Raw genomic sequence first — 22446 nt, forward strand, 5'->3', positions numbered from 1 at the left:
CTAGGTCTTAAGATGATTGGGCAGTGGTTAGCATACGGTGCTAGTTAGTGGACCACAGTTAATTTTTCTCAACATCCATGTAATTCTTCCTTATACAAGCATGTCTGACATTACTCACCATGATGCAAAGTAGGTACATGAATTATAAAAGATTTTGATGGTTTTATTTTCAAAGCACACATGCATGCATGCATGCACACACACACACACACACACACACACACACACACACACACAAATATGCAGAGGCTGTGTGGTCCCCCCATAAGAAAAACACATAAACTAGAAAGAATACAAAGGATGGCGACAAAAATGGTTCCAGAATGGGAGGGATTGTTATATGATGAAAGGTTAAAGGAAATGGACCTACCAACACCGGAACAAAGAAGAGAAAGGGGAGACCTAACACAAATTTATAAATTATTGATTAAAATGGAAGAAGTAGACGATGAGTTATACTAAGAGAGGAAGAAACACCAGCAACACACGAGGACACGGTAAAAAATTGAGGAAAGGGAGATGCTTGAGACATTAAGAAATATAGCTTCCTGCAAAGAAACAGAGATTTGAAACAGACTAAGTGAGGATGTAGTATCGGCGAAGAGTGTGCATAACTTTTAGGAAAAGTCGGACAGATACAGATATGGAGACGGGACCACACGAGCGTAAGCCCAGGCCCTGTAAAACTACAACTAGGTAAATGCACACACACACACTCACATACTTTTCTTAGGAATGTAAATGATATGGCAGAGGGAGTAAACAGTTATATGAGCCTGTTTGCAGATGATGAAAAACTGCTAAGACATATAAGAAACAGTCAAGTCAGTCAAGGCTGTGAAATTCTGCAAGATGACCTGAATAAGAGTTGGGAATGGAGTATGAAATGGGAGATGGAATTCAATGTGAAGAAATGTTCTGTAATGGAAATGGGAAAGAGTGGAGGGAGACCAAAATGGACATATAAAATGGGAGATGGAGAAATATTAAAGAAAGTTCAAGAAGAGAGATCTGGGAGTGACAATACAAGATAATCAACAGCCTGAGAGTCATGTTAATAGGATATTCGGTGATACGTATAAAATGGTGAGAAATATAGGATTAGCATTCCACTACATGGATAAGGATATGATGAAAAAGTTAATAACCACTATGATTAGATCAATATTGGAATATGTGGAGGTGGTGTGGTCTCCCCATAAGAAGAAACACATAAAAAACTAGAAAGAATACAAAGGATGGCAACAAAAATGGTTCCAGAATGGGAGGGATTGTTATATGATGAAAGGTTAAAGGAAATGGACCTACCAACACTGGAACAAAAAAGAGAAAGGGGAGACCTAATACAAATTTATAAATTATTGATTAAAATGGAAGTAGATAATGAGGAGTTACTACTAAGAGAAGGAATAAACACCAGGAACAATAAGAGGACACAGTAAAAAATTGAGGAAGGGAAGATGCTTGAGACAAAGAAATATAGAGGTTTGGAACATACTAAGTGAGGATATAGTATCGGCAAAGTGTGCAAAACTTTAAGAAAAGGTTGGACAAATACAGATACAAAGACGGGACCACACGAGCGTAAGCCCAGGCCCTGTAAAATTACAACTAGGTAAACACAAGTATATTGAGAAATATGAATACTGAAGAGGAGGAAAAGTTTGAGGAAGAAGTATACTGGTATATATGTGTTAGGCTTGTATGTGTGTCCACCACCAATTATTATTATTGTTATTGGAGTGACAATGATGGTGTAATGTGTTAGAAAGAGGTGTGTAAACAAACATGCAGACGTACGTACGTACATACATACATACACACACACACAAACAGTTATTTCGTCTTTGTAATAAATTCTTCAACTTGAGAAAGGCTTCGTGTTATTTTCTTTGTCCTCCATTTTCCTTCATTTTATGCTTTTTTTTAATGTTTTCCTTCTATTTCTTTTCTTATTCCTTTATTCTTTTCCTCATTCTTTTCCTTCCTTGTTTTTCTCCTTGTTTTCTTTTTCCTTCATTTTCATGTTTTTTATTTAAATTTTCATTATTTTCATTTAATTTTTTTTCATTTAATTTTCTTAATGTTCTTTTTCTTAAATACTTTTCTATTTTATTTATTTTCTTTTAAGTTCACTTTTCTTTTTCTCTAAACGTACATCTGTATGTTTGTTTACACACCTCTTTCTAACACATTACATCATCATTCACTACAATAATAATAATACGAAATAATAATAATAATAATAATAATAATAATAATAATAATAATTGGTCGTGGACACACACATACAAGCCTAACACATATAGCAGCACAACACACTGAACACAGCACCTCAGGGGAAGTGGATCTTCATGTGTTTGGCAATTTCCGACTTTGTCTTGAAATGTTTCTTACAAACATCACACTTGAACTCTCTAAGGCCAGAGTGTCTGAAGATGTGCTTGTTCAACATAGACATAGAAATGAACTTTTTGCCACACTCATGGCATTCATGAGGTCTTTCACCAGTGTGTGTACGGGTGTGTGCGCTGAGGTGACTCTTCCTACTGAACTTTTTGCCACACTCATGGCATTCGTGAGGTCCTTCACCAGTGTGTTTAAGTGTGTGTGTGTTGAGGACATTCTTCTGGCTGAACTTTTTGCCACACTCATGGCATTCATGAGGTCTTTCACCAGTGTGCGTAAGGGTGTGTGTCTTGAGGGCACTCTTCCTACTGAACTTTTTGCCACACTCTTGACATTCGTGAGGTCTTTCACCAGTGTGTGCAAGGGTGTGGGCGTTGAGGTATCTCTTCCTACTGAACTTTTTGCCACACTCACGGCATTCATGAGGTCTTCCTCCAGAGTATGTGGGTGTGCTTGGTGAGGTCACCCTTCCCAGGGAGTCTTTTCCCACACTCTTGGCACACATGGTTTCCTTCCCCAGTGTGTGCAAGGCTGTGTCTAGTGTACTTGTTCTGTCTCAAGTCTTCTTGCATTCAAACTTTCCCTTTCCTTTATGGCTGGAGATGCCAGCAGCAAAGTGGAGGTGGTGGTGTCTCTCCTGATCACCCTTGACCCTCACAACAGAGACAGTCTGCTCCTGCTGGTCCCGGGCACTCAGGCTGCTGCCCGGCCTTGCAACCTCCACTAGAACAGAGGCCAGTGGCAGTGAGGACGCAGGGAACGCTGAGCACAGCACCGCCTCAGACCCCCTTTTCTGCACAGCACTGGCAGGGCTGTGGGGACAAAGATCATATCCTCTTAGAAACATGATTCAAAATAAAAAGCAGTGGCAAATACCTAAAATGTAACACAAAGCATATCGCAGTTACTGTTGTCAACTACAATACTGTGAAAACTACACCAAACTACACAAATATGCATGTTATGCAACTGATAGGTGCCCTGCCTATTATTAATACAGATCCAGATCCAGATAAACTGAGGGAAAATAGACCCTGAGTAATGAATTAACTGATCGTGACATCTTGGAGGCACCATGCAGCAGGCAGCTGAAAAGCACCTTGTAATGACCTTCAGGGAAAGGGAAACTGCAAACCAAGAAGGCTCAGAACCACACCAGAGAACAGACAGCATAAAAAATGACATGGATCAATTGAACAATTGCCCCCCCAGACTGCTCTGGTGGGGCAATTCTTCAGTTGGGCAGAGTTGGGGGGGCAATTCTTCAGTTGATGACAGAACTACAGCGGGCGGCCAAAACCTCGCCGGTAGACCTGACATCAGGGGATCAAAACCTCAGCAGTTGACCTGACCTCACCTTAACATTTCTGACTAACCTGACACAACTTTGGTCAGTTTTAGCACCATTGGGTTCATGTATTCAGTCTGTAGTTCGACATGGCCCGTGATACATTCAAGTCTGTCGTGCTCCCTCTGCTGACTAAGGATCCTTTGCCTGTGACCATTTGGCTTAAACAACACCAACTTTTAAGAAATGAAGTTAAGTGTGGCAATTGTGACATTGTGATGAACTGAACTAAACATGCCAAGTGTAATGATGGTTATGCATGGAGATGCCAAACAAAAGGCATAAACCAAAAATAATATATTAGTTTCCGATATTTCTAGTTGGGGGGGCGATTCTTCAGTTGGGCAGAGTTGGGGGGGCGATTCTTCAGTTGGGCAGAGTTGGTGGGGCGAATCTTAAATTGGGAACTCTGGGGGGCAATTCTTCAGTTGATCCAATGACACTCAGGAGAGAACACAATTGCATGGTGCACAGAGCAGTGCTCTTCACACTGGGCGTGCCGGCCGCCTTCAGGTGGGCGGGATCAACCAAGGGTGGACGGCTGTCTGGGGGGGTCAAGTGGGTGGGCGGGGCCGTGCCCGCGTGTCGGGATACATGGATACATGAAATTAACATGAACTAAACACCTCATACTGACCCCCTGAACACGCCCAGTTATAGTTCCTTTCCTTCACAGCATCGGTTGCTAACACGTCCAGTTACTGTGGGAGTGGCAGTTCAGTTATTGGTTTTGGGCCGCGGCGATCTAGTCGCTCACCTGTGCCCTGGTGGTGTCGTCCTGTGAGGGCTTCACAGGCGCGTCAGCTGCCCCGTCTTCCTGAAGAAGGTGCAGGTGAGGCGGATGACAGATTCCTGCCGTGAAGGGTGGACGCCTGCCGCCGCCAGCAGCGTGAGAAGATCAAACCGCAGTTCAGCCAGTTCAGCGTGTTTGATCTTGATGTCACAGGTGGCTTGGGATTTCTCGTCTCCCCAGCCAGGCCGTTGTATCGGCAGCTGTCTTGGTCTTGCACTTGTCAGTTGATTAGAGTCCCTTGACAGAGAGAGTCCCGACAACCTAAGATTTGGACGCCATTATTGGCCCTATTTTCGCCGCGCTTTTCAAACCCTAGCACACGCTCTCTTTTGTATTTCTGTTTCACAGCCATACGAGTCGTCCACTGAAACTGAGCACACTTGTGTCAGACCTGCACACCTTCTCTAACAGCCAGCTGGGAGCCAGCAGCCACTGGGCTCTGGGAAATTAAATGAGAGACAGTGCGTTGTGTCTACACCGACAAGCGTCGCCAACTCGCCATTACGCCCTTATACTTTACTATAATTTGGTACAAGCTGTCGGAATGTGCCGTAAGGAGGTAATATATGAGGTTATTATTAGCCTTACCATCAGCCACCGTCTGTATAGGCACTCAGTAACCCACGCAGCCTGTGATATAGGCGTGTCAAGGCGGGCGGCCTACGACGTTGAGGGGTGGGTAGGAACAAAGGATACTGTTACGCCAGATGTATATTTTTGGGGTGTATTTACACACACACACACACACACACACACACACACACTCGCATGTGTGTGTGTGTGTGTGACACTGACGCATATTCACGAGAAGTAGCAAGGATTTTCAGCCCCGCGCCGCCACTCGTCATGAACCACACACACACACACACACACACACAGAGAGAGAGAGAGAGAGAGAGAGAGAGAGAGAGAGAGAGAGAGAGAGAGAGAGAGAGAGAGAGAGAGAGAGAGAGAGAGAGAGATTTGCATAGAAAATCAGACCACACAGGTCCCATGGTCCAGACTAGGTGGTGTGCGTGCGTGCGTGCGTGCGTGTGTGTGTGTGTGTGTGTGTGTGTGTGTGTGTGTGTGTGTGTGTGTGTGTGTGTGTGTGTGTGTGTGTGTGTGTGTGTGTGTGAGAGAGAGAGAGAGAGAGAGAGAGAGAGAGAGAGAGACTATCCCCGGGTTGCGATGGATCGATACAGGGGTAACGGCAAATACCCGGAAGGAGAGTGGAGGCGGTGGGACGATGGGCTGCCAGACTACTGGTGGATGAAGTAGTAGCCCCATCCAGTGGCTGAGGGAGAGCCGACTGATGGGCCAGAAAAGTCTGTTCCTGCTCTCGCACTGCATGGCGTCCAATAACCGAGTCGCTACTATTTTTTTTCCTTGGCCACCGAATGAAGTCGATTATATTTTAGATTTTTACTTTTTTTGGATAAAAGCAACAAAGGCACTGGAATCTTGAGTATCAAGTATGTGGGAGAGTGCAGGTAGGATTGAGATTTTAAATTCGTTATTTGTTTCTTCGTGCTAAGAGAATGCAAATGCCAGGGTAGTGGTGACGTGAAGTCTGAGACATGATGAAGTTCTCAAGAGTTATTGAGGCGCTTAGGTCAGAGTTAGGGCGCAAGTCACTCAGGCAGAAGTGGCATCATGCCTTTGGAATATCTGATCTTGGTGCACATTGCTTTTGCAAACCTGAACAGAGTTAGGGCAGAGAGAACGACAGAATGTCGTGGGAAGGAGATGGAGAAAGTGCATGAATTTTAATACTGAATGATGGTTCTATATATATGTAAAAATAGGAGTATGGAGGTAATTAAGGCTATCAAATCGCAAGTCAGGTTTGAAAAATAATTAGTAATCAATTAAGATGCTATTAACCTAGGTCATGCGAGAGAAACTCAAATGTATTAATAAGCTTTGACCTTCAACCCAACAACCGCTGCACTGTCGCTGGGAAACGCGACACCTGATTATAACGGGTTTTCCCCTTTAAAAACGCAAGCTTGACAATGTACACAGGAAAGGGAAATATAAATGATTGTAACAACTATGAGGACAGGGGAATGAGTTTTCTGTATTGTGTATAGAAGGGATTTAAATGACTAAAATGTAGGTGAAAAGCAAGGGGGATTAGGAAAGAGGGGGTATGTGTGGATTAGGCATATGGAAAGAAAATAATAGTTGTAAAGTGCCTGGCAAAGGAAAGGAAGCTGTATGCTGCTTTCATGAACCTAGAAAAGGATAATGACAGGGTTAAGGGGGAGGGTTTATGCCTTTGGAGGTTGATTTGAATGTGTGGAGGGACTATTTTGAAGATATTTTTTTTATGAGAGCGGGAGTGCCTCTGTGAGCGTGAATGGGGATGTGAGTGAGAGTTTTGGTGTTGGGGAGGGTGTAAGACAGAGGTGTGTGATATCACCATGGCAGACGAAGGAAGGCTGTTCCAGAGTTTACCAGTGAAGGGGATGAAAGAATGGAGATGCTGGTTAACTTTTGCATAAGGGGTTTGGACAGTACAGGGATGAACATGATTAGAAAGTCGTGTGTGGCGAGGCCGCGGGAGGGGAGGAGGCATGCAGTTAGCAAGCTCAGAAGAGCAGTCAGCATGAAAATATCGATAGAAGATAGTGAGGCAACATGGCAGCATGCATACTCCATACGAGGGGGGACAAGGCCCCTATAAATGGAAAGCATCTGTGCGGGGGAGAAGAACTGGCGAAGACGGTACAGAACGCCTAGCCTCGAGGAAGCTGATTTAGTAAGAGAAGAGATATGAAGTTTCCAGTTGAGGAAGTAAAAGCTGAATGTTGTCGAAGAATGGGGGATAGATATCTGGAAGATTGTGTCGAGTGGATAGGTGGAGAAACTGTGTTTTTGAGGCGTTGAAGGACACCAGGTTCTTCTTGCCCCAATCGGAAATAATAGTAGGGTCTGAGGCTAAGCGTTCTGCAGCCTCCAGCCTGGAATCGTTTAGTTCCTGTTGAGTGGGTCTTCTATTAAAAGAAGTTGAGTTTACCTCTGACGTATGGCGGGGATGTCGACAACCCAATGTCATAGCTTGTTGCCTTTGACTCCTCATTACCCGTCTGCGGAGGGGCCTCAGAAACAAAAGTGACGAGGTGCAGAAAAGTCTTTTATTTGGCTCAGGTAACGGAGAATCGAAAAAAAGTTCGATCATCACATCTGAAGCCCAGACACCCAGCTATACCTCGCTTGTGTCACAGCACCTTTTGGATACACACACACACACACACACACACACACACACACACCTTCCTCTCACTTCCCAAAGCAGTGTTTGTCTTGCCAGACACAGCAGCTCCCCCTCCCACCACGTCTCCTCCAACAGCCCCATTGTCTCGCTCTTCGCACCCCGCACCGCCTCCTCCTCGCCTTTGTGAGGTTGTTGGAGCGTATCACGACGGCCAGACAACCTTCACTATCGTGTTACAAAGGCTATTCCAGCGGCTGTATCCTCCTTTATGCGTATACCTTTTGAATGCATTTATTTCGGTCTCGTTTACTGATGAGCTCTTGGTAGTTAATCAATTTCATGTTCCAGTTTCACTTACTGAATCATGAATAAAATTAATTATTAAGTTTTCCGGCTCTAAATGTACGTGAAAACATCACGAGAAAACGTTATGAAAATGTTCAGTAGTGTTCATCAAATATTCATCCGCTTCTCGTGCGTGCGTGTGTGTGTAATAATAATAATAATGATAATAATAATAATGATAATAATAATAATAATAATAATAATAATGATAATAATAATAATAATAATAACAGGTTTATTAAGTTATGGCAGCCGTTAGGCTGAAAATATACAAACAGTGTGCAATTCACCACGGCCTGATCACGAGATGGACTCGCTTTCGCCAGCAGGTATACACTCCCGATGTGAGCAAGTGCTCATTATTGTCGATCTCTGGGTACTGCCAGGACCTCACACACCACACACCCCATCCTCCTTGCTCAAGGGGGGACAGTAACCACTCCTAGTCAACGGAAAGAATCCGGCCTGAGCGGGCTCGAACCGCCGCCTGTTTGGCCGTGAAGCCTTGCAGCGCGGCGCTCTAACCGACTGAGCTACCGGAGCTACTCTGTGTGTGTGTGTGTGTGTGTGTGTGTGTGTGTGTGTGCACAAAGATGTATTAATAACACTAGAATGAGTGGCAACAATTTGTCATGAGAAGCCTGAGCGAGATGGTTGAAAATAAATGTTTATATATTAAATGGTGTAATGACTGATTCGTTATTTGATTATTATCGCTGGCGTGAGGATATTTAATAGTTAAAGGAAATGTACATGACAGCCTTTCACTGGCCATGTTATAACATCTGTTTTCGGAAATCTGGTAAACGATCGAGAACGTTAACATCAGGCAAGTACTTTCAAGATGAGATCAGTAAACATTCCCAATTTTAGAACACGATGAACCAGAGCGACAACACTTAAAAAGGCAGTAAAGTCTTCGGCTCAATCTGACACAATCGGAGGCAGGACACTCATCTGCGCTATTTGCTGAGTAATATTTCGAAGATCACACATATAAAGGCGGAAACTAATATCTGGGAGAGTTAATAAAATCAGCGAAAAGTGACGGAGTGAAACCTTCGATGGGAGGACATGTAAACATGACAGAATCAGGAAAACTAGATGTATGTACCAGACAACCAGGGCGCACACGCAGGGGCAGGGGAGACGAGAGGCAGAGTGGCAAGCCCCATAAAGTCTAGTGTGCCAGGTTGATGGAGGCAGCATGAAGGGCGAGGGAGGGAGGGAGAAATGGGATACCGGGGAAAGAGGGAAGAAAGGGAGGACGAGAGAACGGTAGTGGTGGATGAGAGGAGGAATGGAAGCAGAAAAGAACGGTAGTGGTGGATGAAAGGAGGAATGGGATGAGTGGATAAGAAAGGAGGAATGGAAACAGAAAAACAAAAGTGTGTATGGGTGATGAGGGGGAGGAATGGAAAAGGAGAAGAGTAGTGGTGGATAGTGGTGGATGAGGGGAGGAATGAAAGCAGGAAAAAACGGTAGTGGAGAAATGCAAAGTCTGGAGCATAGGGTCTGTGTGGTCTATTTCTATGTAAGTCTATGTAAATCTCTCTCTCTCTCTTCCCCACTCCGTGCCTGCATCTTTTCCTTCCACTTTTCAGCCTATCCTCTCTCCCTCATGGCTTTCTTTTCTTCTTTGGCTTCACGTTAAAATAGAGGGATGCTCTCTCTCTCTCTCTCTCTCTCTCTCTCTCTCATCATTAATTCCCACTCTCTCAACTCCTATTATTTTTCTCTTCCGCTTTCCAGTTCATCCTCTCCAAATTTCGTTCGTTCTTTCTTTGCTTAACGTAAATTAGAATGTTGGCTCCGCTTCAGCTGCCTCTCCTTATTCTTATCTCTTCATATTAACTCCTTTTTTGTCTCTATTTATATTTCTCCCTTTCTCTTTTCTCCACTATCCTTCCTCTCCACTATCTAGCTCACCTTATATTCTTTTGTCCTCCCTTCTCACCACTTTCAGCCATCTTTTCCACCTACTATATATGGCCTTTTACAATCTGGTTATTTTCTCGTGTAAGTTGTGTGTACTTGTTTAACCCATGATCATATTTCCACAGTACACACACACACACACACACACACACACACACACACACACACACACACACACACTTCTTCATACCTTCATAGCTTAGTATATAACACCTTTGCTCGTCACTCCAAAAACTGAGGCTCCATTAAAGACTTTTCGCTGACAGGAGAAATTGGTGCCCCTTTCGAGCAAGGGGACAGGTTTGTGTGGTGTGTACGGTTTCATCAATACTATTCACACAGATCGATCCTCTGAGCCAAACAAGAGTTCTTTCTACGAGGGTACTGACTGGCGATCACGAGTCCAGCACATGATCAGAACGTAGGTGAGTAACGCACACACACACACACAAAAAAAAAAATAAAAAAAAAATACACGCCAACATTTAAACCATGTTCAAAATTCAGTGGCAATCCTCGCTAAACTTTTTCATTTATGCAAGCTTTAAATTAAAAGTTCAGTTATTTTTTAACGGCTTAAATCTCATGAATTTTGTTTATTTTTTGTTTGTGCTTCCATAAAAATGGTTCTTTTCGCTGTTAGGGGAAATACGAATATAATATTTTCAGAGCACTTCCCACGAACGATTTCTTATTCATTTCCAGCTGTACATTCTCCTGCCATTCACTCTAGCCTATTAACGCCACTGTCGGCAAACACATCATGTTAGTAATTGTTTATCATCTAGAATTTATGAAAATATTTTTCTAACTTTGTCAGTATACAGTACTACTATTCTACGGCGCTTCCATTGTGTCTTAAGTGTGCCTAGCTACGAATCCGCGGGCCGAGTTTGATCCCTACCTGACCAGTCGGAGCGCAGCCCATCCTGTTATTAAACTGTCAATCATCTAGAATTTATACGCGCTGGAGAGGATGCGTCGCCTCGCCCGCCCTATGACCCCAAACCCGTGGGCTGCTCCGGGCAGGTCTCCATGTAAGGCCCCTTCCCATTCCAGGTAACTCATAGCATAATCTGTCGAAATGCTTCAACCACGAACTCTTTTGGCTACTAAACTCGCGGTTTTCTCTAACAGAAACAATCCTGTAAGCAGGGGCAGCTTTTGGGTACTGTTATCGCCAAATCGCGAGAAGGATAAATGAAAGGAGTGCCCACACCCATGTGGGGGTAGTAGCGAGGTTGGGGGACATAACTGTGGTGTTGTGGTGTGGTTCGCCTGCTCGGTGTTTAAAGAGTAAAAGTGTGATGTTGGTATAGAAAACACGAGGGACAGATGAGGCCTTTTGCTGGCTCAGGGGGAAAGGTCAACACATTCCCCCGCAAGCAGTCCCTCCCTTTTTCGCTGAATCAACTATGGGTGATGGGGCGCCTGGGGCTGGGGAGGAGACGGAAGAAGCCGCCATCATCAATACCATCATCAACACCAGCCGTCATTACCACAATGATAACCAACACTATCACAACAACCATCCTTTACATTTTTATAGTGGTTCACAAACTGGGGGGCGAGAGCTGGATACAAGCTGGGCGTGATTCTATCTACCAAAAATTGCAGTTTTGCAACACACACACACACACACACACACACACACACACACACACACACACCGGTCTGGTAGCTCAGTCGGTTAGAGCGCCGCGCTGCAAGGCTTCAAAGGCCAAACAGGCGGCGGTTCGAGCCCCGCTCAGGCCGGATTCTTTCTGTTGACTAGGAGGGGTTACTGTCCCCCTTGAGCAAGGGGGATGGGGTGTGTGCTGTGTGAGGTCCTGGCAGTACCCAGAGATCGACAAAATGAGCACCTGCTCACGTCGTGAGGGTATCTGCTGGCGAAAGCGAGTCCAACTCGTGATCAGGCCGTGGTGAATTACACACACACACACACACACACACACACACACACACACAGATGAGGGGGGAGAGAGAGAGAGAGAGAGAGAGAGAGAGAGAGAGAGAGAGAGAGAGAGAGAGAGAGAGAGAGAGAGAGAATTAGACAATCAGTGTCAGGTGTGGCGTGTGAGGCAAAATTAAAGAGGTTTCTCGGTGCTAAGTAAGCCTTGCAGCCTTCGTGCAAGAAAAAGTTTCTTCCTCTTCAGCACATTCATTGTATTCTGAATATACGACGTTGCTAATTTCTTACCTGTAATGCTTACCATGTAAAATGAAAATTAAAGATTGCAAGCTGGTTCTTTCTTTCATTGCACACATCTGGCTGAATCATGCCTGCCTTTTTGATAGGCCTCTTTTCAAGCGTTTTTTTGTGGGGAAATATATATTTTAATTTCCTGTACTGTTTGCTTTCTTCGGACCGAATTATGGGGATCTTTGAGATCCACTTAATTCATACAAATAAGGTGGCATAATTTCAATTACTATGCAAATTAGTTACGTGTGATAACTTTCCGCCTCTGCCGTGAAGGATTTTTTTGAATTATGTGAAAATTGATTTTCATTCAGTCTCAGGGCAGCTCATTGAGGCTTGAAAAGATAGCATGCAGGATGAAACTGATAATACCCAATGTCATAACTAGTGAACAACAATTACACCAGATGTACCATTCATAGTCTTCATGTACAGTGTGTTGTGTGTTGACGGTACTGGATCAAACTCCGAGCTGTGGCAACACACTGACTTGTCTGGCGGCTTTGTGCCAAATCGAACTTTGATAACGTAGACGACAACGCGCCGCAGTGCCACAGATGTCCCTGCACCACACCGATAACATGCAAGCCAAGAAAGGTGTAGTTGAGGCAACTTGAATCTGCTTCATCATACATCATCTCGGTGTTTCGAAACATTTGATTATTGATGTAGCCCGAAAATGGCGAAATACTCCCCGGTGCCTGGGATTCAACCCGCGACGAGCCAGGTGGGACAGCCAATTTAAAGAGGTACAACACGGCTAACTGGATTGTGGGGAGGTTTCACGTCGGGCGGGTCCAAGGAAGAGTGGGGGTCATTATAATCGACACTACCGTAAACATAACAATAAAACAAACATTAGTGATAGTAATAGAGGGGGTGAAACATCATTAACAGAGGTAGCAACAGTATCATCAACAACAGACAAAAGTTGCAGCAACAAAATCAACAAAACACTGATAACATCTCCAACCAAACTAACAACAATAACAAAAAAAAACACTGATAAGGAAAATAATAACAACAACAACAATAATGTAATGAAAATATATGCAATAATAATGAAAGTAATGATAAGAACAAATAAAATTGTAAGAATAATGAAAACAATATTAAAGTTAAGGTAAATAATAATAGTAAAATAAGTAGCATCAAGAGAGAGAGAGAGAGAGAGAGAGAGAGAGAGAGAGAGAGAGAGAGAGAGAGAGACAGACAGACACACAAAGAGACAGAGGAACGGAGGGTGAGTGGACGCAAGGTGGGGAAACGACAGAAACTATGGACGACACTAATTCCTCAAGAAAAATCCTCTCTTTCAAGTGTCCACGAAAGAGAAACTCGCCCAAACTAGGCCAGCGTCCTTCGAGGCTTGAATGGCCCACCGCTCAAGAGGAAAGAATGCGGTTTAATTAATGTTCCCCCTCCCCCTCCCGCTGCTAACGCCCTCATGCTTCTCACGACAAGGACACAAGGGGGAGGCTGACGCTGGCCAAGACGGATGATGTAATTGCTTTGTCCCTTTAGGCGTCTTGATGAGGTAACGTAGGCTAATAAGCGTCATGGGCATTTCTGGGAGGGTGGTTTTTCGTTAATTTTGACTTGATGGCATGGGAATTTCTGGGAGGGTGGTTTTTCGTTAATTTTGACTTGATGGCATGGGAATTTCTGGGAGGGTGGCTTTTCGTTCATTTTGACTTGATGGCATGGGAATTTCTGGGAGGGTGGCTTTTCGTTGATTTTGACTTGATGGCAGAAATATATTAGTTTTTGCGTTATTTTGTTTATCATTTTCTCCGTGTTTTCAGCTTGTTTCCTTTTTGCTTGCTTGCCGTAATGTGTATGTCAATCATTTTTTTTTTTTTATTTAATTAGGCGAGATCTTTCTTTACGTATGTGTGTATTGCTGTGTATTGTAACTAAAATATCTTCTTTGTTTACGCCTTCGGGTGTTTGAGGAGCGCAGTGAAGCCCACCTATCATTTTTCCATCAACTTATGTCTATCTCATTTATTATATGCATACCTATCCATCCATCTGCCTGTGTATCAATTTATGTATGTGTATTTAGTATGTATGCATGTATTCAGCTTTCAGTTCTCAGATAGATATTGATCAGCAGACACACAGAGAGGCAAACATGGAAAATAACACAAACACATCAGTCATCAATTCACGCGGCATTACCTCGGGCTCAACACATGTCATGCACACCCGCTATTTTTACCAGCACTCCCCTCTGCCTCTGGGCGCTGCAACATCACCTCTTCCTCTGCCGCTGTCCTCATCCCTCGCCAGCTATGATTAATTAGGAAGTGGTCCGTCAGCTGGGCTTGACCTCCCATGATGGTCGCTAATATGGACGCCCACCTCTAGCCCTACACACGCCAGCACACACAGAGAGGCGTACCATAACACATACACAAGGAAACATACACATACAAAAATTAATAAAGAAACTTACAGACTTACGAGCACACACACACACACACACACACACACACACACACATACACACACACTAATCCGTTTGCTATTAGAACACACAGGCTAGTTCACCTCTCTTCCCATGACACCTTCACTTGTATGTATGAAAACTAAAATATCTTCTTTGTTTACGCCTTCGAGTGTTTGAGGAGCGCAGTGAAGTTTGAGGGTGACCGAGGAACGTAGGGGCCTATACCACGAACACAAACAATGCAGGCACATGAAAAGTGAACCCCATGAACAGAGGATGAGAAAGACAGCACCTCGGAGCTACTACAACAAAGGAGACAGCTCAAGGGCACAAAAAAGGAAACAATAATAAAAAAGCCCGCTACTTGAAACCCCTTCCAGTCTCCCCCTACCTTGAAAAACAGTAACCTCAGTCTATCATGCCGACGTTTTTATGGAGTCTCCTCGCATTAGTCTTAAAAATAATAAAGCAAAAGACCTGAAGCATTTCCATTTGTGTTGTTAATCCTTCTTTCATATTCATTTGACCACACCTGTCGAGAACACAAGCAATCAACAGTATACCTGCCGAGACACACCATCCCACCCCCGAGCCTCCCCAACGCGCGAGGTCGTTTCCAAGATACTTATTTATTCATTATTTTTCAAGGGGAGGAGGAAGGCGTGGAGGAGAGTTTGCTCGAGGCCCTTAGCAACAGAGCTACCCGCTACCACACCACACACACACACACTCCGCTTTAACTGCCGAGGGCGAACAAGACTATAAAAGGCAATTCAGAACGAGGAAAATGTGTACATATTTCACTGTTATATTTTAACGTTTCTCTTTTTTCGTGTATATAAATTTTGTGAATATACATTTAATTTTAATGTGAGTGAGTGTGGATTCGTGGCAAATTACACTGTCACGAGAGTTAGATAGTATATATATATATATATATATATATATATATATATATATATATATATATATATATATATATATATATATATATATACATATATATATATATATATATATATATATATATATATATATATATATATATATATATATATATATATATATATATATATATATATGAGGCCGTGCGAGCGAAAACGTACAAAGCGCCATCTGGCCAAAAATGCGATTTTGTGGTATAACACTATTTTGACCCTTCCTTTATAAGCGAGGAATGTCGGTTTGTACAAAACTGCAGTGGAAATAGGCCTGGGAGTCCTTCAAAATAACCCTACATTATCACCTACGCAGTTGAAAGTGAGATAAGAAAGCAGTCGCGAGCGAAAATGTACAGAGCGCCAATAGCATCACTGCAAACGTGCAAGCTTTTCCGTCTAGCGCGTAGTGCAAACTCTTAGCATTTATTGTTTATTAGTATATTTTACGTTTTGTAACTTCCTTCATGTTCCGGATTATTATGAATATCATGAACTGTGTATGACATATTAAAAAGTTAATTAATATTGCACATCATGGATGTTTTTGAAAAACCTACTTTTTCGGACCTATATATTTTTTTTTTATAACTGAGTACATGCCAATATTCTACATACCTTAACCTTCATTTTGGTCTTTGATTGAAGTGTCCACCTTAAAAACCAATGAAGTTATGATAATTTAAACATTGCAAAACTTTAAACGCGATTTCCCGCATTTAAAAAAATGGCGCTTTGTACGTTTTTGCTCGCACGGCCTCATATATATATATATATATATATATATATATATATATATATATATATATATATATATATATATATATATATATATATATATATATATATATATATATATATATATATATATATATATATATATATATATATATATATATATATATATATATATATATATATGAGAGAGAGAGAGAGAGAGAGAGAGAGAGAGAGAGAGAGAGAGAGAGAGAGAGAGAGAGAGAGAGAGAGAGAGAGAGATATTGTAAAATATACGTAGAAAGATATAACAAAAGGATTGGGTGGGTACGAGCTAGTAGTCTATTCCTAAAAAAAAAAAAAAAAAAAAAAAAGGTGAACGAAGTGAAATAAAAGCCATGTAAGTTTTTTTCACAGATAGCTGCGTGCCTCGCAGTGGGAACATATACGAGTTTGTTTCGCAGCACAAAAAAAAGTAAAGTTCTATTTGTAAAGAAGCGCTTGATAGGGTATGAATGCATTAATATAGGTCTTAATTTTCTATCATATTATTCCGTCCGATGGATTCGAATGATAAAGAACTTAACTGCGTCAATTTATATATCATGGAAATATTCATGCAAATCCGCTGGTTTTCCTGTAAGCCGATGTTTAACGACTTCCTGCAGCCAGGGGAACGCCAAGAAAATCTCTCATAACGTGAAGTTGCAGGAAAGGAATCCACAACTTAGGAAATTAATTTACTCCTGCGACCACTGAGCGTATAATTTGTGCATTAGTAGACTGAACAATAAGCAGCACAGGCCAACAAGAAAGTTTGCGGAGCGGTGCATAAGGAAACAGTGTTATCAGAAAGAACACGGCAGAAAACAGAATTTGTGACGCTTATATCAAGGATAAAGTAAAACAAGCGACATGGAAGGATGAAATATTGTTCAGAAATCGTCCGACACAGATTGCCACGATCACTGCTATGGCTGCCCTTTGTAAGCACGCAGGCATGTACGCGAGCACACACACACACACACACACACACACACACACACACACACACACAACCGGAAAGCTTGGAGCAATGGATATCTCGCCACCACGTCCAGAGGAACCACTGGTGTATAAAGGGGCTTAGGCTACCCAATCAAGTGGTTATGTCCAAAAAAGGAAGGAGTGAACTGTGGGACTGACAAAGAGTGATCATCAAAAAAGTAAACATGGCCGAATCTCCAGCCGGAATGAATTCAGCATTCAGAGGTTTACCGAAGGACTGACCATTGTTGAAAAGGACGGAGACAGAGGGAGTCAAAACGAAACTTAAAATGAGAGACATGCATGGGTTTATATATATATATATATATATATATATATATATATATATATATATATATATATATATATATATATATATATATATAAACGCATGCATCTCTCTCTCTCTCTCTCTCTCTCTCTCTCTGCAAGTGCATGGCGTTTTAAGGGTACTTTGTTCTAGAATTGTTAGTCTGTACAAGACTGCTCTACCAAGGGCGATATATATTTCTTTACTTATTACTTATTCCTTTACCATTTTTTGCTTGCTTGCCTCCTGCTACATCTAGGTGCTCCGTGTGACTAAACTTGCAATAATAAGTTATAGTTCATTACTGTTTCGTGATTTTAAAGGCAAACGAAAGAAGCCAGCTGTCAACGAACTTATGACGCGGGGACCCCGCGTTCACTACCGCCAGCTGATATACGCTAGCACCTGCCAATGTGTTGGCCCAGTGCCGCTTGAGGCGCCAGCCCCTGCCATGCTTCCCTCAACACGAACGCGACGGTGTGCTCACGGCTGGCTGCAGGCAGCTAGTGCGACAACGATACTCATACTCCTGCTGGCTCCCACACGGCCACTCAATAATAGTGTTACCCGCGACACCACTTCCTGGTTCAAGTTTGATTGACACCATGCATTTTTCAGTTATAATAAAACTTGTACTGACTAATATTCACAGTTGATTCATTTTATTTGTCTTTTCATGTTTTGTCTATGTTAGTAACAAGCTTTACACTCCAGTTAACCCTAATGAGTTAGGGTTAACTCAAATGTACTGCCGATCCCAGGCCTTGACGCCTATGGTTTGGAATGTTTGCACTTCGATATCAGCCTTGTGGAATAGGTCGGCTTTATTTCAATATCCTCGACTCCCTAGTGCGGTCTAAACACCAAGTGTTTTAGCTGTTATCAAAGACAAGGGAGATAAAAATGGATTTAAAACTTCCTTATCAGTGATGGGGTCGAATACTCTAAAATATATTTAATTACCAAATATTATATACTGCCCCCAAAATTATTTGAATACCAAATACCTTACTGGAAATTTGAATGTAAATAAATAATAAATACATTTCTTGAGCAATGTATTTATATTCAATGTAAATACATCTTAATTAAATAAATTTTATTCAAAATCTGTTAAAGTATAAGGCACGCCATTTAAGATTTTTATCCATTATAAAGAAGCAAAACACCCAAGAGGCTTCAGTGAGTATTTTTATTAGTGCAAAAGTGAAAAATAATTTGTCCTTCATGTACTTCACGGTACACAAAAACAGGACACAAATGTTCAAAATGGATAAAGAAAATCATTCTTCCTCGCTGGACCTCAACCTTAGATAATTTCATTCTGAGTGACTTTCTACTAGGAATTTGCTTTCATTAGAGTTCAGCTCTCAAGCAATCCATCAGGAAGTCTTTGGCGAATGAATTATCCCAGCAAAAGAAAACAGACGCTCTACTGGATCTGATGAGTGATGTGTGCTTCATATGACTTTTTTTTTGTAAATGTATTTGGCAAATATGTACTTACAAATACTATATACATAAATATTAATGTATTTACATACAGTATCTAAAAAATGTATTTATAAATACAGCATTTAAATACAATTTGTATTTAAGTACATATTTAAGTATTTGTCAAATACATAAGTACCCATTTCTGATTCTTATACGCTTCCTCTATACCTCCAGGTTCCCTTCTTTTTTTCCAAATGACCTTCCTCTTCCGGCACTGTAGATCTCCAGCATGGACCATTCCCCTCCATCTCGCACCCTTACCGATGCAACACCTTATCTGAGACAGCTGTACTTCAGCCACAGCCTCTGTCCACCCTCTCACTCTGGTTGATAATGATGGTGATGCCCAGCTCGCCACCACTCAACCACACTTGCTTTCCGCTCGACACTTGTACAGAACCTTCCCCTTTAACCTTCTGCTCTCTTCAAATGTGCCCCTCTGCTATCTCCCTCCTCCTCTGCCCCGTTCTTAGTTATTTAAACGGATCCATTATCTCGTGCGCGGATATTCTCTCTCTCTCTCTCTCTCTCTCTCTCTCTCTCTCTCTCTCTCTCTCTCATACTTACACACTCACACTCCCCCCCTCCCCCATCACTATCGCACACTGTAGTGACCGCTGCGTGTACTTCACGGTACACAAAAACAGGAGACACAAATATTCAAAATGGATAAAGAAAATCATTCTTCCTCGCTGGACCTCAGCCTTCAGATTTCATTCTAAGTGACTTTTTTCTGGTAATTTCCTTTCATTAGAGTTAAGCTCTCAAGCAATCCAAGTGCTTTCGAGTTATCTAAATAAAGAGCGAATATGACAGCAAAAAATATGTAGGTAGCTTATATATATATATATATATATATATATATATATATATATATATATATATATATATATATATATATATATATATATATACAGGTAGGTTCCATTTGAGCTTCTGAGTTAAGGGCTGACCAAGAATGCTTAATGTGGAAGAAGGGGACTACTGACTATTGGTGAAGAATAAGGCAAAGGTGTCTGAAAGGTTGGGTAGAGTATTTGTCATGTAAAAAACAATTACATATATGTATCAAGAGAAAAGAAAAGGTAAATCCAATGATGAAATACAGGGGAGAGTAAACTAAGATTTTGGAAAAAAAACTGAGTAAATGTGAGAGTTTGTAAGTTGAACTTTGCCCAACGACGTGGAGAAAACGAAAACTAATTTATTCTCTAAAAGTGTTGTTAGACAAAGTACTACAGTATTTAGTACAAATAAATTCGCATGAAAATACAGAACAAAGAATTGCTCGCCTTTTCACTTTTTGCAAAAAACAAAGCCATTCTGCTGCAGGCACGGCGATAAGAAATTGGGTCTGTCAGGTTTGCAAGAGGAAAGCTTTGTTTTGCGAGAAATAAAACAAGGCAAGAAATGCTTTCTTCTCCGTTATATTTTCATACGAATTTCTTTTAATGAAATATTGTAGTGCTCCTATCACAGCTCTTTTGAGTAAACAAAGGAGAGGTATTGCAATTCCGCCTCCTTGACGCCGAGGGACCGGACGCTACTTACAAGGACTAAGGAATATCCCACATTAAGCAGCATAATTTTAAAAAATGCGTATCGGGCCCCACGTAGGCCAAAATTTAATTTTGAAGATGGTTGCCATCATTCATTGTTAAGTTTATTAAGTTTTATCGGAAAGGCGCAAGGCCACTCCCCTAGGAGGCAGGCAACCTGTTTCGGTGCCCCCTCCCTGCTGGGCAAACAGGGGCATTAGTGGAACCACTCATGGTCTGCCCTCAAAGCACGGGCGGTTCTTCAATATGGGTGTTTTTAGTCATTCATAAAGATTTTATTACTTATTCGCCATCCTTCAATTAGTTTATTACCTTTTTTCCCAAAATTAATCAGCTTCAGATATTTATCGAAGTACAATCACATGACTGGTAACGATAATCATGTCATTCATTTTTTTTTTAAATTACATGTCCTGATAACAAACAGACAAACAGGCAAACTGAACACGACGAAGTCAAGATCGCCCTCAGTGACAGCGAGCAGTAATAATTTATTGAATAAAAGGTTGTGGAAAGCAGTGAAACAGGACTGAGGAAGTGAAGGACAGGTGGTAGGGAGTGATGGCATATGTATGAGAGGAAGACAATAAAGGTACTTTGGGCCGCTAAAAAGGGACGGGACGAGTGGAGAGACTTTGGGAACGATTTGATGTAGGAGACATCAAGAGGGATAGGGTTTTCTAGAGAGGGGAGGTAAGGAGAGCAGTGTATAGGCTGGGGGCTGACAAAGGGGCAGGTGCTGATCATATAACAGCGAAATGCTGAAATGTGAAGATGGAATGATGAAGTCGAAGTTATGTAAACTAGCTTGGAAACAGGGTCCGGGGCCGGAAAATTGGATGAACCTTATAATTGCTCCACAACAAGGGAAGGGGTGAAGGAAACAATATATAGTGTGCTTAGTGTAATGAGGAATGTGCTAGGGACAGTTATGACACACAGGCTGATTGGAGCAACAACTCACAGAATACATATTTTAAGGAAATGAGTTGAAAAAAAAAAAAAAAATCAGGCTCACCAAATAGTAGCCAAATACCACCAAATAGTAACAGCTCCATCAGTGAATAAAGTAACCAACCCTCACCAAACAGCCATCCAGTTTGCCCCAGTATCACCAAATAGTAACTTAGCTTGAAGTTAGCCCCATACCCTAACCTCACCATATAGTAGCTTACCCTCACCAAATAGCCTAGCACCATCAAAGTAACCTCACCTCACCAAATAGTAGCCTAGCCTCCCCAAATATTAGCCTAGCCCAACCAAATAATAGCTTAGATCTACCACACAGTAGCCTAGCCTCACCAAACGGATAAAGTTTCAGTTGAATTCACGGTAGGCATCTCACATCGTGTCTCAGGATACTCCCAAGTTGTAAACACATTGAAGGTCTAAATACACAAATTATGTGGGTGACCCACAAAAAACACAGCCGCTTTGTGGGGCGACCTACCTTACGGGTGGATGGGTTGCCGCAGCCTCCCACTGCATGGTGGTGTACGTGGCGGCAACAGGTGGAGGAGGTAGCACTGCCAGTGGATGGGGTAGTGACTGCCACGATGGAAAAAATATGTGAAAGACCTGAAGGGTATGCACAACACGGCGTCGGCGCTAACACCTCCCATCACTCAGCTGCGTCGGCCACAAGGCCCCAAGGCCCCCAACTGAGCGTGGCCAAGGCTGATTTGAAGCACAGCCCGCTGCCCCCA

At 42.2% G+C, this 22446-nt stretch overlaps 1 protein-coding gene across 2 annotated transcripts; it reads right to left on the minus strand.

Moving 5' to 3' along the window:
* Window positions 1–56: 56 nt before the first annotated feature.
* On the minus strand, window positions 57–22446 carry LOC126998788 (zinc finger protein 436-like). Of its 2 annotated transcripts, none has more exons than XM_050860828.1 (2): window positions 22191–22446; window positions 57–3221 (listed from the first exon to the last, which is right to left on the minus strand). In XM_050860828.1, the coding sequence occupies exon 2, from the start codon at window positions 2912–2914 to the stop codon at window positions 2336–2338; it is 579 nt and encodes a 192-aa protein (XP_050716785.1). In that variant the 5' UTR covers window positions 2915–3221; window positions 22191–22446; the 3' UTR covers window positions 57–2335. The 2 variants fall into 2 exon arrangements, with proteins under 2 accessions (XP_050716785.1, XP_050716786.1); XM_050860829.1 differs by lacking the exon at window positions 22191–22446 and adding an exon at window positions 4515–4784.

This window comes from Eriocheir sinensis, chromosome 15, assembly GCF_024679095.1.
Source record: "Eriocheir sinensis breed Jianghai 21 chromosome 15, ASM2467909v1, whole genome shotgun sequence".
Taxonomy (NCBI): Eukaryota; Metazoa; Arthropoda; class Malacostraca; order Decapoda; family Varunidae; genus Eriocheir; species Eriocheir sinensis.